Source organism: Cebus imitator, unplaced genomic scaffold (assembly GCF_001604975.1).
Source record: "Cebus imitator isolate Cc_AM_T3 unplaced genomic scaffold, Cebus_imitator-1.0 Scaffold652, whole genome shotgun sequence".
In the NCBI taxonomy this organism is placed as follows: Eukaryota; Metazoa; Chordata; class Mammalia; order Primates; family Cebidae; genus Cebus; species Cebus imitator.
This window is the reverse complement of record NW_016107967.1, coordinates 363,522-378,882: the sequence shown is the minus strand read 5'-3', so window position 1 is coordinate 378,882 and position 15,361 is coordinate 363,522. Positions and strand designations below refer to the sequence as shown.

At 51.0% G+C, this 15,361-nt stretch overlaps 1 protein-coding gene across 1 annotated transcript in view; it reads left to right on the top strand.

The window, feature by feature from the left end:
* Window positions 1–15,361, top strand: part of GPT2 (glutamic--pyruvic transaminase 2) — a 49,234-nt gene that overhangs the window by 24,574 nt on the left and 9,299 nt on the right. Inside the window, exons 6-11 of the mRNA XM_017517915.2 lie at window positions 677–920; window positions 4,369–4,448; window positions 6,382–6,518; window positions 9,691–9,865; window positions 11,891–12,046; window positions 14,009–14,121. Coding sequence (XP_017373404.1) covers window positions 677–920; window positions 4,369–4,448; window positions 6,382–6,518; window positions 9,691–9,865; window positions 11,891–12,046; window positions 14,009–14,121 — 905 coding nt within the window. The remainder of the gene's footprint in view (window positions 1–676; window positions 921–4,368; window positions 4,449–6,381; window positions 6,519–9,690; window positions 9,866–11,890; window positions 12,047–14,008; window positions 14,122–15,361) is intronic.

Below are 15,361 nucleotides of genomic sequence, written 5' to 3'. Positions count from 1 at the left end.
CAGCTGAAAACAACCCTTGAAGGCCAAGGCAGGTGGATCACCTGAGGTCAGGAGTTCGAGACCAGTCTGACCAACATGGAGAAACCCCATCTCTACTAAAAATAGAAAATTAGCCAGGTGTTGTGGCACATGCCTGTAATCCCAGCTACTCGGGAGGCTGAGGCAGGAGACTTGCTTAAACCCGGGAGGTTGTGAAGCCAAGATCGTGCCGTTGCACTCCAGCCTAGGCAATGAGCAAAATTCCGTTTAAAAATATATATATATATGTGTATGTATATATATGAGAGAAGAAAAATAAATGTATATTTTTAAATTTTGAAATAAGGACATGGGAGTCTCACTGTGTTGCCCAGGCTGGTCTCGAACTCCTAGCCTCAAGCGATTTGGCTGCCTCAGTCTCCCAAAGTGTTGGGATTTTAGGCATGAGCCACGTGCCTGGCCTAAGTGCTAAGTCATTAACTACATGTTCTACACTGTGTTGAGAACTTTAGAACATTGTATTTTGTTTACTCCTTGCGGCTGCCCTCATTTTACAGTTGAGGAAACTGAGAATCGGGGAAGTAAAGTGACTTGCACAGAGGTGTACTGGAGGCACGCAGTGGGACCCACAGATGAAAGGCTGGGGTCAGGGATGGGGAATGGTGCTGGCTTTCTAGATGCAACTTCTCTGTTGCAGACGATCCTGAAGATCCTCGTCTCTGGGGGTGGCAAGTCACGAACAGGTGTGATGATCCCCATCCCACAGTATCCCCTCTATTCAGCCGTCATCTCTGAGCTTGACGCCATCCAAGTGAACTACTACCTGGATGAGGAGAACTGCTGGGCCCTGAATGTGAATGAGCTCCGGCGGGCAGTGCAGGAGGCCAAAGACCACTGTGACCCCAAGGTGCTCTGCATAATCAACCCTGGGAACCCCACAGGTCTGCACTTTACTTCCTCACCAGTTTCGTAGAGGGTGGGGGTGGCTGATACACTGGCTGTCTAGAAACCAAAGAGTTAAATAATTGATAGTTCTCTCTGCTCCTAGTTTCCTAATCTACTTTCAGATTTGCTAACCTAAAGCCATAAAATTGCTACAGGCCACCTCAAGAGGCGAGTAGTCCAGGCATGGTAGCTCACGATTCCCTGTACTTGGGGAGGCCAGGGCAGGTGGATCACTTGAAGTCAGGAGTTTGAGACCAGTCTGGCCAACATGGTGAAATCCATCTCTACTAAAAATACAAAAATTAGCAGGGCATGGTGGTATGTGCCTATAGTCCCAGCTGCTCAGGAGGCTGAGGCACGAGATTTGCTTGAACTTGGGAGGCGGAGATTGCAGTGAGCTGAGATCATGCCACTGCACTCTAGCCTGGGTGACAGAGCGAGACTCTGTCAATAAAAAAAAGCCAGTGTGGTGGTGCATGCAGTCCCAGCTACTAGGGAGGCTGATGTGGAAGGATTGCTTGAACCCAGGAGGCAGAGGTTGCAGTGAGCCGAGATTGTGCCACTGCACTCCAGCCTGGGCAATAGAATGAGACACTGTCTAAAAAAAAAAAAAAAAGGAGTAATTGCAGACATTTTCTTGGGCAGGTGGAATAGTAATAAAAAATATTATTATTTTATAGAGATTGGGTCTTGCTCTGTTGCTCCAGACCTGGCTGAAGTGCAGGTGGTATGATCATAACTCACTGCAGCCTTGAAATCCTGGCAATCTTCCTGCCTCCACTTCCTGAGTAGCCAGGACTACAGGCAGCACCACCACACCCAGCTAATATGTCAATTTTTTATTTTTGTAGAGACAAGATCTCTCTGTGTGTTCCAGGCTGGTCTTAAACTGTTGGCCTCAAGCAATCCTCCCAATGCATTGGGATTACAGGCCTGAGCCACTGCACCCAGCCAGGATTGTATTGTTATTTTTAAATTGGTTTTTTGTGTGTGCATGTTTTTACCCTGTTCTTACATTTGCAAAGACTTGCCTCGAGAATATTTACTCACAAATTTACCGTTAATCATAGGCCTCATTTTACCTTTACTCCTTATTTTTCTGAACTGGTTTTGAGAACGCTGGTGTGGTTGTTTTCTTTCACACAGCATTGCTGTGTACCTTTAAGACCTGAGAAAAAAACATAACATTTAAAACAGAAGCAACTAAACAAAAAAAACCCCACCAGTTTCCAGAAGCTGCAAAGCACCCCCAATTTTGCATATTTTTCTTTTTAAAAAAGTCCACAGTCCTGCCTGTTTTGGTCTTTCTGGGCCGCTGGCTTCATATGCCCCCAGTGCTATTTGGACACAGGGAACAAGGGCTCCTCTCTCTTCCTTTGTTGAGATAAATTGGGGTAGGGCCAAAATGCATTGGAGTTGATTGTGGAATCTCTTTCTCGGGAACATCAAATGATACTTCAGTCAGCTGAAAACACCCCTTGAATTCCTGAGTGCAGAAAATGGGTGCAGCTGGCGATACCACTGGCTTATTTACCCCAGCTCTTGGGGGTGAGGGGGATGAAGATTCCGTAGGAAAATCACGGAGAGCTGGCTTCTCAATCTTGGTTGTACATTAGAATCACAAAGGGAGCTTTGAAAAATCTCAAAATCACACCTGGATAATATTTTTATTGTAGAAATGAGGTGAGCCTAAGCTGGTCTGGAACTTAGCTCAAGTGATCCCCCCACCTTGGCTTCCAAAAACACTGGGGTTACAGGCGTGAGCCACTGTGCCAGCATTTTCTCCCTGATCTTTATGATGCTTTCAAGCCTTTCTGACCTGCAGGGCAGACATACCACACACATACCACACACACACCACACACACCACACACGCACAGACACCACACACATCAGAGACACGCACACCACGCACAGACACCCAAACCCATATGTATGCACATGCACGTCACACACATACCACACACACAGACACACGTGTGTGCACACACATACCCTACCATACCTACACACTACACACAAATGCACATGTTTGTGCACACACCCCGCTCCTACACCACAGACATGTGTGTGCACACACCCCACGCCTACACACACCAGACACCCCACGCCTACACACACCCCTCACACCTACACACACACATGCATATGTGCGTGCGCATACCCCCAGCACGCCACACACACCCACCACACACACCACATCTACACACCACACACAAACATCATGCACATGTGCATGCACACATACCTCCAACACACCTACATACCACACAGACACATGGACATGTGCATGCACACACACCCTACCACACCTACACAAACACCACACAGACATACACATATGCACATGTGTGTGCACACACACCAGACCTACACACCCACCCCACCACACCTCCACACACCACATACATCCCACCATACCTACACATACCACACATACACATATGCACATGCACACACACCCCATCACACCTACACACACCACACACAGACACACACCTGTGTGCACACATACCCTACCATACCTACACACCACACACAAATGCACCTGTGTGCACACACACCCCACACCTACACATACAGACACATATGCACATGTGTGCACACACACCCCAGCACGCCTACACACACCAGACACCCCATGCCTACACACACCCCTCACACCTACACACATGCACATGTGCATGCACACACCCCACCCCACCACACACACATTTACACACCACACACAGAAATGCACATGTGCATGCACACATACCTCCACCACACCTACATACCACACACAACACATGCACATGTGCATGCACACACACCCCACTACACCTTCACACAGACACACATATGTATGTGCGTGTGCACACACACCAGATCAGACCTACACACACACCCTGCCACACATGCACCACACACATCCCACCACACCTACACACACCACACATACACATATGCACATGCACACACCACACACATCCTACTACACCTACACACACCACACATAAACATATGCACATGTGCATGCACGCACACCCATCACACCTACACACACCACACACACTTATGTGCACATGCATGTGCACACTACCACCCACACACCACACACACCCCTACCCCCACACCTACACACACACCACACACACATATGCACATGCGTGTGCACACACACACCCCACCACACCTACACACAGCTTTCATAGAAATGAGAGAGTGAGGAGGGAACCCCTTCTTTCTTGCATAACTGGCTGAGGAGAGTCAGACACGGGCTGTTCTTCTGGGTGTATGAAGACTACGCCATCATGCATGGCAGCCAGGGACAGGGGGGTCTCTGGGGGATCTGGGAGTCTCAAGGGAACACAGGGCACCAAGTGATTCTTAATGGGCTTCTGACCTGGGGACAGTTTAAACAGCATTACAACCGACATTTTTATTTTCTTGGGGATTTTATAGGCCAGGTACAAAGCAGAAAGTGCATAGAAGATGTGATCCATTTTGCCTGGGAAGAGAAGCTCTTTCTCTTGGCTGATGAGGTAAGTGTCCCAACTCAGAGGGGGTGGGCAGAAGCTTTTCTCCTCTTGTGGGGGGACCCAGGACCCACTGTTCTGCAGCCAGAGAGAACTGTCTTGGTGTTGGAAGAATGATTCTGGCCCAGGGTGAGGATGTTCAGTGTTACAACTTGTGGGACTGCGACCTAAATTATCCCTTTATCGGTTTGTACTCTTGGTTATAAATTTCAGAAATTCAGCCCAAATCACTTATGCTCCAAAAAATGAAAAGAAAAAAGAAAAAATGCTGATGGGGTCATAGGTGCACAGCTGGATCCAGGGACTCAGACGTTATCTTCCAGGTCCTCTTTCTCTTTTCCACCTCTCTGTGTTGGGCCTTATACACAGGCCTGTTACCTTCCCAACCTAGAGATTCCCAGCTTAGAAAGAGTGCTTTCTGCCCTGGTGGTTCCAGCAAGTCTCAGAATTGAGCCTCATTGGTTCAGCCTGAGTAACGTGCCCGTTGCTGAACCAATCACTGTGATATAGGGGTTCCAGTATGCAAATTGGCCAGGCCCAGAGCATAGGATGGGCTCTCTGCTTTCTTCTCCCAAACCTCCAGATGGAGAACCAAGGAGGGTTATTCCCTGAGGGCCAATTGAGGGGCTCCTACCCAACAAGGGAGGGTGGGTGCCCAGTGGCAGAAATGACTGACGCCCACTCCTCATAAAGCTGCAGTTCTGTGCCTCCCAGTACTTCCGTATCTGCTGTTGCATTTAGTTCATTTACATCTCAGGAAGGGATCTTAATTAACCCCCCGTACCTGTTGCTTCTTGAATTCCAGTTCTGGAACCAAGGTCTGCTTATTCTTTTAATGTTTTGTAAGAAAGAAACTGAGGCTCCATCAAATCCTCTTTTTATTTCCTCATTTCTGCATGGTTTCCGGTAAGCTGCAGCTTCTAGCCCACTGCCTTCATTTCTTTGCTCCTTGTCACCCTCCCACACACACATACAGACACACACATGCATACAGACACACATATATACAGACATATACACATAAAAAGACACATACATGCACACACACACACACACACACACACACACACACACACACAGCTTACCCATCAAATTGTTGCCTTAATTAGTAGTGGATGAACCTGACATCTTTATTTCTAAAGGAGAGAAGGGTCAGAGAGAGACCCATGGTTTTCCTCATGACCTGGTACATGGAACTCCCCTCTGGGTCTGGGAAGAGGAGAACAAGGAGGACAGGGCCTGGCTTGGTTGATGGAGCAAGCCCAACCCTCCAACTGATCCCCAGGGCCCCAGAAAGCCTCAGTTTCTCTGATCTCCAAAATAGATGGGGAATTAACCTCAAAGGCCAGGGTAGGTGCCTGCTTGCTGTGAGTGCTGGTCTCTGGGGACTGGAAAGAACCAAACAGGTGCAGGTGCTGCTCTGGCAGGGAAGAGTGGGCGGAAGAAAACAGTGATTCCACTCTGAGGGGGTAAGTGTTGCAAAGGAAACCCAACAGTGTTAGCTCTTCAAATAGGAGGTCAGAGGAAAGGAGCACTAATGCTGTCCTCACCGGTGTTGGTAAAGTAAGGAAGCACCATGCTTTAGGAGGAGAGTCTGCTTGGGAGGATGGGGGTCTCAGCACCATCACTGGTCAGGTGAGGTGGAAGGGAACTCTGGAGATTGGGTGGGGACAAGTGTGAGAGAAATCAAGTGAGCTCCTGAGCTGTCTCGGCGTCTGGCCTGAGGACTTGCCTCCTTGCTTATTCTAGAAAGTTCCTTCAGGCACACTTGGGCTCGTCCCTGAAAGTGGCACAGGAGGCTGGTCTGGCTGGTCTGTCCAGGGTTGGGCCTCGTGGCCCACAGCATCTGTGCCCTCCCTTGCCTTAGTCACACTGGGCAGCAGCCTCTCTGAGGCCCTTTGGTGGTGACTGGGTGACTGTCCCTGTTGTGCCCCCGCAGGTGTACCAGGACAACGTGTACTCTCCAGACTGTCGGTTCCATTCCTTCAAGAAGGTGCTGTACGAGATGGGGCCTGAATACTCCAGCAACGTGGAGCTCGCCTCTTTCCACTCCACCTCCAAGGGCTACATGGGCGAGTATGTGCGCCTCCCTTCCCTCCCTCCAATGCTAGGCCCGCCAGGTCCTCACGCTGCCGGCTCCTCTGCCTTGCCCCATGGTCCACCCAGTTGGATGGAAAGAAGGCCGCCCTTATCTTTTCCTTTTGCTGCATCTCCCCAGTGGAGGAGCCATGGTATGAGAACAGGCCTGGTGCAGAGGCTTAAATCAAATAAGGACGTACTTGGAGAAGCCAGATGACGGACAAATGATGGGGTGGAAACAGGACCTCGAGGCAGCTTGTGACACCTGGTGCTTTCTCCCTATCACTGTTGTTCCAAGGTTGATTGATAGCTGAGGGGTCAGGGAGGGCCAATGGAGCAGACAGACAACTGCTCTTAGGCTGACAGGGCGTGCTCTGGGTGCAGGGCTGCCTTAGGTACTGCATGACCTCAGAGGCTAAAAGGTCAGCTGTAATCCTGTGTCTGTTCATTCAGCTAATATTTACTGAGCACTTTTGATGAGTCCAGCGCTGATCTCAGTGCTGGGGATGCTGCCATGAACACACCTTCCTGCCAGCATACAGCGTGGGTTCTAGTGAAGGGAGAGAGCCGTAGGCAAATGAGTAAATCATGCGTCCCATGGAGAACAGTCATTAGGAGAGAGGTAGGGGCGGGGTCGAAGGCCGAAGAGGTGCAGCCTCACTGAGGAGTTGGCTTCTGAGTTAAACGCCGAAGGAGTGTGGCAGTGAACTGCAGATACCGGGGAAGAGCGTTTGCAGGCAGCAGGAGCAGCCTGAGCAAAGGTCCCTGTCGTGGCAGCACACCTGCCATGATGGTGGAACAGCGGGGGCTAGAAAGCAGTGTGTGAGGGGCGGTGGCAGAAGTGGAGACCTGAGAATCACAGGAGGCTGGGTCACCTGGGCCACTTTGGCAATTGTATTTTTCACGTATGCCCAGCATGATATGGGATCTGTTGGAGGGGGTGCGGCCTTGCCTAGCTGGTATGCTGCTCCTCCTGGCTGCTGTGTGGTAGGAGATGGGGTACAGATGGGAAGAGAGGCCAGGAGCCTGTTAGAGTCCCACAGGTGAGCTATCGTGCACCAGGTGGAGATGGGGAGAGGATCCTGGATGTATTTGAAGGTGGAGTTGATAGGAGTTGTGGATAGAAAAGACAAGTGTGGGAGAGAGGAGTCAAAGATGAATTGTGGCCAGGCATGGTGATTCATGCCTGAGATCTGAGAACTTTGGGAGGCTGAGGTGGGAGGATTACTGGAGACCAAGAGTTTGAGATCAGCCTGGGTAATATAGCAAGACCCCTTCTCTACAAAAAATGTTTTAAAAATCAGCCAGGTTTGGTGGTGCATGCCTCTAGCTATTCAGGAGGCTGAGGTGGACCGGTTGAGCCCAGGAGTTCCAGGCTGCGGTGAGCTGTGATTACGCCACCACACAATGAATCCTGAATTGTTTGTTCAAACAACAGGAGGGACGGTGTTGCAGTCAACAGATGAAGAAGGCTGGGGGTAAAGCAGGTTTAGGGGGAAAGAGCAGGAGTTTGGTTTTGGACCTGTTAAACTGAAACATGCCAGCTTGGCGTCCAGGTGGAGAGAGATGTGTAAGTCTCCAGGCATGCTGACATCTGGTGGGAAGTTTTAAGTTTGGGAGATTTCTGGGTGTGAATTGTGAGACTGTCGGAGCTCGAAGCCTGGACACGTCTCCTACTCACATGGAGTGAGGTCTGGGCCTGGGCCCCCACTGCTGGGAGGTTGGGGGAAAGAGAAGGAAGCTGCAGAGACCGAGGAGAGACCAGTGGGTTTGCAGCAAAGAGCATGTGTTCCCAACATGGTGGGGTCCTATTCTGTACCACGTGTTGGCATGGGGAGGGCTCTTGGTCATTAGGCTGGAACAGTGTGTCTGTGAAGCTCCAAGGAATACTTCCACCAGGCCAAGGGAGCAGTCCCCTTGGGATGGCTGCCAAACTATTACTGGGCTGCATAGATCTGGGCACACGCTAATGTATGCTGGTCTTTCTGGTCTACCTCTGCCTCCTTGGCTTTCTGGTCTAGCAGTCCTGGCTCCTTGCTTGACTTCTTTTTGCTGTGTAGCTCTTCTCCTAAACAAATCTGTTCTCTGTGAACTCAGTTTTCAAACTTAAGCATGTTTACCACACACTTATCTATTGCCCCGTCTCAGTTATTGATGACGCTACCAGCCAGGGTCCTGATGTTGGTATCCTGAGTCGTGTCCCTTTGTTCTCAGATCTGGATGAGTTAGGATCTGACTGCTTTACTTAATTTGATTCTCTGCTTATCAGCAGAGGATTAAGCAGAAAGTTCTTTCTTTCCATTTTTGTCATAAGACACTTTTCTGAGATGTTAGAATCTTCCCACCTTGGAACATCCAGTCCAGGGATCAGATGGGAATCTTTGCCAGCTCTGTTCAGCAGTGTGACCCCAAAAGCATGTTACGAAGCATCTCATCGTGTCAGGTGCTCTGAGGCTGGGGGTGGGGGATGCATGGAGGAAGGTGACCAGGTTCGTGCCTCCGGACGTCTGTGTTCCTATGGTTGTTAGTGTGAACATTTGCAGCTACATGCCAGAGGAGATGTATGTTGCTGATTTGGTTTGCAAAAGTTTTTTTTTTTTTAACTCATCACATGTCCTCAGCTTATTTTCACGTAATTTGAGTGTATCAATGAGGATTCTTTTGGCTGTAAATTACAGAAACGTGGCTGGGCATGATAGCTCATGCCTGTAGTTCCAGCACTTTGGGAAGCTGAGGCATGAGGGTTGCTTGAGGCTGGGAGTTCGAGACCAGACTGGGCGACATAGCAAAACCCTATCTCTACAAACATAAAATTATTTAAAAACATAAAAAAATTAGCCAGGTGTGGTGGCACACACCTGTAGTCCCAGCTATTTGAGAGGCCAACATGGGACTATTGCTTGAGCCTAGGTGGTTGCAGCTACAGTGAGCTAAGATCACACCACTGCACTCCAGCCTGGGTGACAGAGCAAGATCCTATCTCTTAAAAAAAAAGATACGAATTTGTACATAGTCATCACTGCTGTTCACCTTCCATTGGCAAGAACTCAGCCACACCTGGCCAGTAGGTGTTGGGTGTGGGGATGCTTTCAAATTCTGGCTGTCCAAATGGCACTTTGTTGAGGTCTTTCTGTAACTGGTAGCCCTCTTCCTCTTCTTGGCTCTCCAGGTGTGGTTACAGAGGAGGCTACATGGAGGTGGTCAACCTGCACCCCGAGATCAAGGGTCAGCTGGTGAAGCTGCTCTCGGTGCGCCTGTGCCCCCCAGTGTCCGGGCAGGCTGCCATGGACATCGTCGTGAACCCCCCAGTGCCAGGAGAGGAGTCCTTTGAGCAGTTCAGCCGGGTGAGTCCACTGTGACGCATCCACACCACTGCAGCCAGGGTCATGCTTTGAGCAGTTCAGCCGGGTGAGTCCACTGTGATGCGTCCACACCACTGCAGCTGGGGTCATGGACGGTTCCTACTGTGCCAGTGGCAAGCCTATCTCCAAATGGCCAGACAGCAGCCTCCTGGGGGTGTGTGGCCTGCAGAGGCGCTCATGGCTCCTCAGAGCCTGAACTACCCCCAAGTGTTGAAGTCCGGAGGTGTATCTGGGCATTGTTTGGAAGTTAGGACTGTGAGTGTGTGTGGGCAGGTGAACCCTTCCTTTTCCTGACGGCGAGTGTCAAGGAGAGAAGGGCATTGTGTCCTGATAACATACTGGGTGGACTCATGAAACTGAAAAGAAGGTGAGGAGGTGGACGGGCACAGCATCAATCCCAGGCCCTGGCCTGCCTCGGCTACCCCATGTTCTCACAGCTTGACAGGGTCCTCCACCTCTGACCAGTTCAAACAAAGGAATTTATGGGTTGTGTAACCTAGAAGTCAGCTTCCAACGGGTCCAGGCTCACTTCTTTTTTAAAAACATTGTGATAAAATGCACATAAAGTTGACCATTTTAACCTTTATGAAGTGCTTCGTTCCGTGGCATTCAGGACATTCACACTGTCGTGCAGCCATCACCACCATCCGTCTCTGGAGCTGTCCCATGATCCCACACTGAGCTCTGCCTGTTACCCACGAACACCCCAGCCTGCCCTCGCCTTAGCCCCGGCAGCCACCCTTCTACCCCCTTCTCTCCACCCACCTCCTCGAGGTTCCTCATAGAAATGGAGTCATGTCGGCTGGGCGCAGTGGCTCACGCCTATAATCCCAGCACTTTGAGAGGTTGAGGCAGGTGGATCACCTGAGGTCAGGAGTTTGAGACCAGCCTGGCCAACATGGTCAAACCTCATCTCTACTAAAAATACAAAAATTAGCTGGGCGTGGTGGTGCATGCCTGTTATCCCAGCTACTCACTTGAACCCGGAAGGCAGAGGTTGCAGTGAGCTGAGATTGTGCCACTGCACTCTAGCCTGGGTGACAGAGCCAGACTATGTCTCAAAAAAAAAAAAAGGAGGGGGGAGTCGTGCTTTTTTTGTCTTTTTGTGACTGGCTTATTTTCCTCAGCATGGTATCCTCCAGGTCCATCCGGTGTTGTGGCCCGGGTCGTGATTCCAGGCTGCACCATGCTCCCCATGTGGACAGGCCACGTGTTTATGCCTCCATCTGCAGCCCACACCTTCCACACCGCTTGGCTGGCAGCTCCTGTGGAAGCCCTGGATGGCGACTGCTCCAGCCGTGAACACACTGGACACACGCCCAGCTCAGGCCCAGTCACCAACCCTGACTTGCTCTGCTTGGGCCTGTGCTGCATGCGCACCACACAGACAGATTCTGTGGGGTGGGGAGGGTGGGGAGCACTGGTCCCCGCAAATGCATTGGTGAGGGCTTGTCTTCAGAAGAATGGGCATGCATCCTAGAAGTATGTTCTAAGGAATTGTGTCCAGAGCCAAGTACATGCAGACTGACAGGCAATGACTGCTTTTTCTTGTTTTCTGGAAAGACGTCCTGGTATGAGAATAGAAGCCATGACACAGGCTGCTGGGCTCTACCCCCTAGCCTAGAACTCTCTGGTGTCTGTGTACACCACACCCCAGGGCACATGGCAGTCTCCCAGGGTGAGCGCTGTGGAAGAAATCCTGCCAGGAGACGTGTTCCACTGACCTCCTGGTTTTGCCGTGCTTGCGCTCACATGAGCTCTTTGGTCAGTCTGTCTGATACCCCAGTGTTGAAGGAACAGACCACCCCACCCATTCCATCTGTGTGGTATGCATGAGGCACATGACCCAGGCAGAGCAAATCTGAGTCAGCGCCTGGGTCAGTGGGGACATATGTTCAAAGCTGGAGCAAAGTCATCTTCCAGGATTTCCGTAAGTGCTGCAGGAAAGATTAGTGGCTGGAGCGAATCTATCCAGAGATACTGACTGCTGTTTCTGTCTCTCATCAGGAGAAAGAGTCGGTCCTGGGTAATCTGGCCAAAAAAGCCAAGCTGACAGAAGACCTCTTTAACCAAGTCCCAGGAATTCACTGCAACCCCTTGCAGGGTGCCATGTATGCCTTTCCTCGGATCTTCCTTCCTGCCAAAGCTGTGGAGGCTGCTCAGGTCTGGGACATGGGCCGGGCTGGCTCTCTCTTACCAGGTTCACTTGAGATGCTGGGTTGGGGGTCCCTGCTTATCTTGGGGAGCAGAAGCTGTCCCTGGAGGTGCTGAACTATGTGTACCTCTCAGCCAGACGGTGTTGACTATGTAAAGATGACAGGTTCTCGGAGGCCCAGCCATGTGCTGTGATGATGGGCAAACATGAGGTGGGCCCCAGGGGAGAGGAGCTGATCTCAACTCTGAACACTGCTGCTCCCAAGGGAGGTACCCGGGTGAGATGCCTTCGGAAGAAGCAGCAGGAGCTGCTGCTTCCACCCAGCCACTGTGTCCTGGAGCAGCGCTTCACAAACTTCAGTGTGTGCACCCATCACCTGGGGCCTTTTTTTTTTTTCCTTTTTATGGAGAACGGGGTCTCGCTATATTGCCCAGGCGGTCTCAAACTCCTGGGCTCAAGCTATCCTCCTGCCTCTGCCTCCCTAAGAGTTGGGATTATAGGCTTGAGCCACCATGCCTGGCTTTTTTTTGTTTGAATTACATTTTTATAGAGAGAGATGGTGTCTTACTTTGTTGCCCAGGCTGGTCTCAAACTCCTGGGCCTCAAGGGAACCTCCCACCTCAGCCTTCCAAAGTGCTGGGATTGCAGGCGTGAGCCACTGCGCCTGGCTTGTTGTTTTTGTTGTTTGTTTTTGTTTTGTTTTGTTTCTTAAAGGGTCTTATATCTGCAAGGGACCTAAGACTCTGTGTTTCCACCAAGCTCTTGAGTGCCACAGACCCCACTTGGAGGCTCACAGGGAGCACAGTTTCTGCAGGTGGCATCCTCACCTACCCCCAAGCCTCCTGAATACCTGTTAAACACTCAAGTCTAGGCCCCACCCTAGACCTCCAGAATCAGAATTCCTGGTATTAGGCCAGGTGCCCTGGCTCACACCTGAGGGCTCAGCATTTTGGGAGGCTGAAGTGGGATGATCATTTGAGCCCAGGAGTTTGAGCCAGCCTGGGCAACATGGTAAAACCCTCCCTACAAAAAATTTAAAAATTAGCTGGGTGGTGTATGCCAGTGGTCCCAGCTGCTTGAGAGGCTGAGGTGGGTGGATTGCCTGAGCTTGGGAGATTGAGGCTGCAGTGAGCTATGATCATATTACAGCACTTCATCCTGGGTGAGAGCAAGACCTCTTCTCTTAAATAAGTTAAAAAAAAAAAAAAAAAAGCCCTTGGCCAGGTGTGATGGCTCATGCCTGTAATCCTGGCACTTTGGGAAGCCAAGGTGGGTGGATCACTTGAGGTCAGGAGTTCAAGACCAGCCTGGCCAACATGGTGAAACCCCATCTCTACTAAAACTACAAAAAAGCCAGGTGTGGTGGCCCATGCCTGTAATCCCAGCTACTCTGGAGGCCGAGGCAGGGAGAACTGCTTGAACCCAGGAGGCAGAGGTTGCAGTGAGCCAAGATCACACCATTGCACTCCAGCCTGGCTGACAGAGTAAGACTCCGTCTTAAAAAAAAAAGAAAAAAGACTCCCTGGTGATAGAAGCTGAGAATCTGTGGTTAACAGGCTCCCTGGGTGGTCGTACAAACCAGTTTGTGGGCAGCAGTATTGAGAGTGCCCCAGAGAAGCTTGTTCCATGAAAGTTGCATGCAGACCCCAAGGCCCCGTTTTCAGAGGATTACATGGCTTGACATGTAGGAAGCCACTGCTGATGCCTGTTGAGTGGCTGCCTGGGGATGGGCACTCCCTGATGACAGGCAGGAGCACCACTACCCTGGCTGTCCTGCGGTAGTTTTCAGGTGTCTGCCCAGCACCAGCCACCAGCAGTAACCCAGCATCCAGCCCCGGTTCTTTAGGAGTAGAAGGGGAGAAGGGCATGCCATGGGAGAGAACCTGCTGTTTAGATTACATTTGGCTTTGAGGGTTGAACGGTGTGTTTGCAAAGCCAGGAATGATCATGATCTCTGTCTGCTCCCACAGGCCCATCAAATGGCCCCAGACATGTTCTACTGCATGAAGCTCCTGGAGGAGACCGGCATCTGCGTTGTGCCTGGCAGCGGCTTTGGGCAGAGGGAAGGCACTTACCACTTCAGGTACGACTTCCTCTCCATACCAGGGGTTGGTCCGGGGCTTGTCCAGGGAGATGTGGGCTTCTTGACATGGAGCAGAGGACTACTTCGGAGAAACAGAGGTGTGGAGCCCCTGTCTTCCCTCAAGTCGCCCCACTCTGTTCTGCTGCAGAGGCAAGCTCAGACCAGGGATTAAGAAAAACTGGGTGGTTGTCTGCTCGGGGTCTTGTTCCCTTAGAGGTCTTCCTTGGCTATTCTGTCTCTCCCCTCCGCCATCATCATCTGCAATGTTTCTAGTTGGGTGCTCCTTATTTCGCTGTCCATTTTCAACTCTGTGATGGCAGCACACAGCTGCCAGTGCCTGGAGCGGTGCTGGCATGTGCTCGGTAGCTCCTGGCTACACCCTGGGCCGCAGTGCTGCCTGTGATCCTAGCGCCTGCTGAGGAGCTGCAGTGGAATCTGCTGCACTCATGCCTAGGGCGTACCCCGCTCTGGCCCTGTGTGGATGGGAATGACAGCACCCAGAGCTGAGCTGACTAGAGCAGATGTTTCCCACTGTGGCCAGTTCTCTTCAGAACAGCATCTTCCCTGCACGTGTTGCTCTCAGATGTCTCCCATGGCAGATGCTAAGAAAAGAAATGGCATGAGCTGTTAGCACCTGGAGCCAAGTCTTGACTTAGGCAAGGTTGTGGGTCGTGTTCCCTGTATAGACAAACCTTGTCCAGTTGGCCTTCCCACCCCGGTCAGGCTTATCTCAATGGCTTGTTCAGAAAGTGATTTAAGCAAGAGGGCTGCCGGGAGGGTCAGGGTGCATATTGGTGGACCAGAGGGAAGTGTTAGTTACTGTGGCAACTTGGGAATTCCCTTGGAAGGAGAGTTGTGACTAGAGGGTGTGTCATTGTCAGACTGGAGATAAAAAAGGCCCCTCCGACAGGAGTAAAATCTCTATGATTCTAGGAAAGACCAAGAGTCATACTCTAGAGAAAGTTATGTTCAGTGGTCAAACATTGTAGAGAGCCGGGCACAGTGGCTCACACACTTTAGGAGGCCGAATTCAGGATGGCTTGAGTCCAAGAGTTCAAGACCAGCCTGGGCGACATTACTGAGACTCTGTCTCTACAAAAAATTGTTTAAAAATCAGTCAGGGAGGGCCAGGCGCGGTGGCTCAAGCCTGTAATCCCAGCACTTTGGGAGGCCGAGGCGGGTGGATCACGAGGTCAAGAGATCGAGACCATCCTGGTCAACATGGTGAAACCCCGTCTCT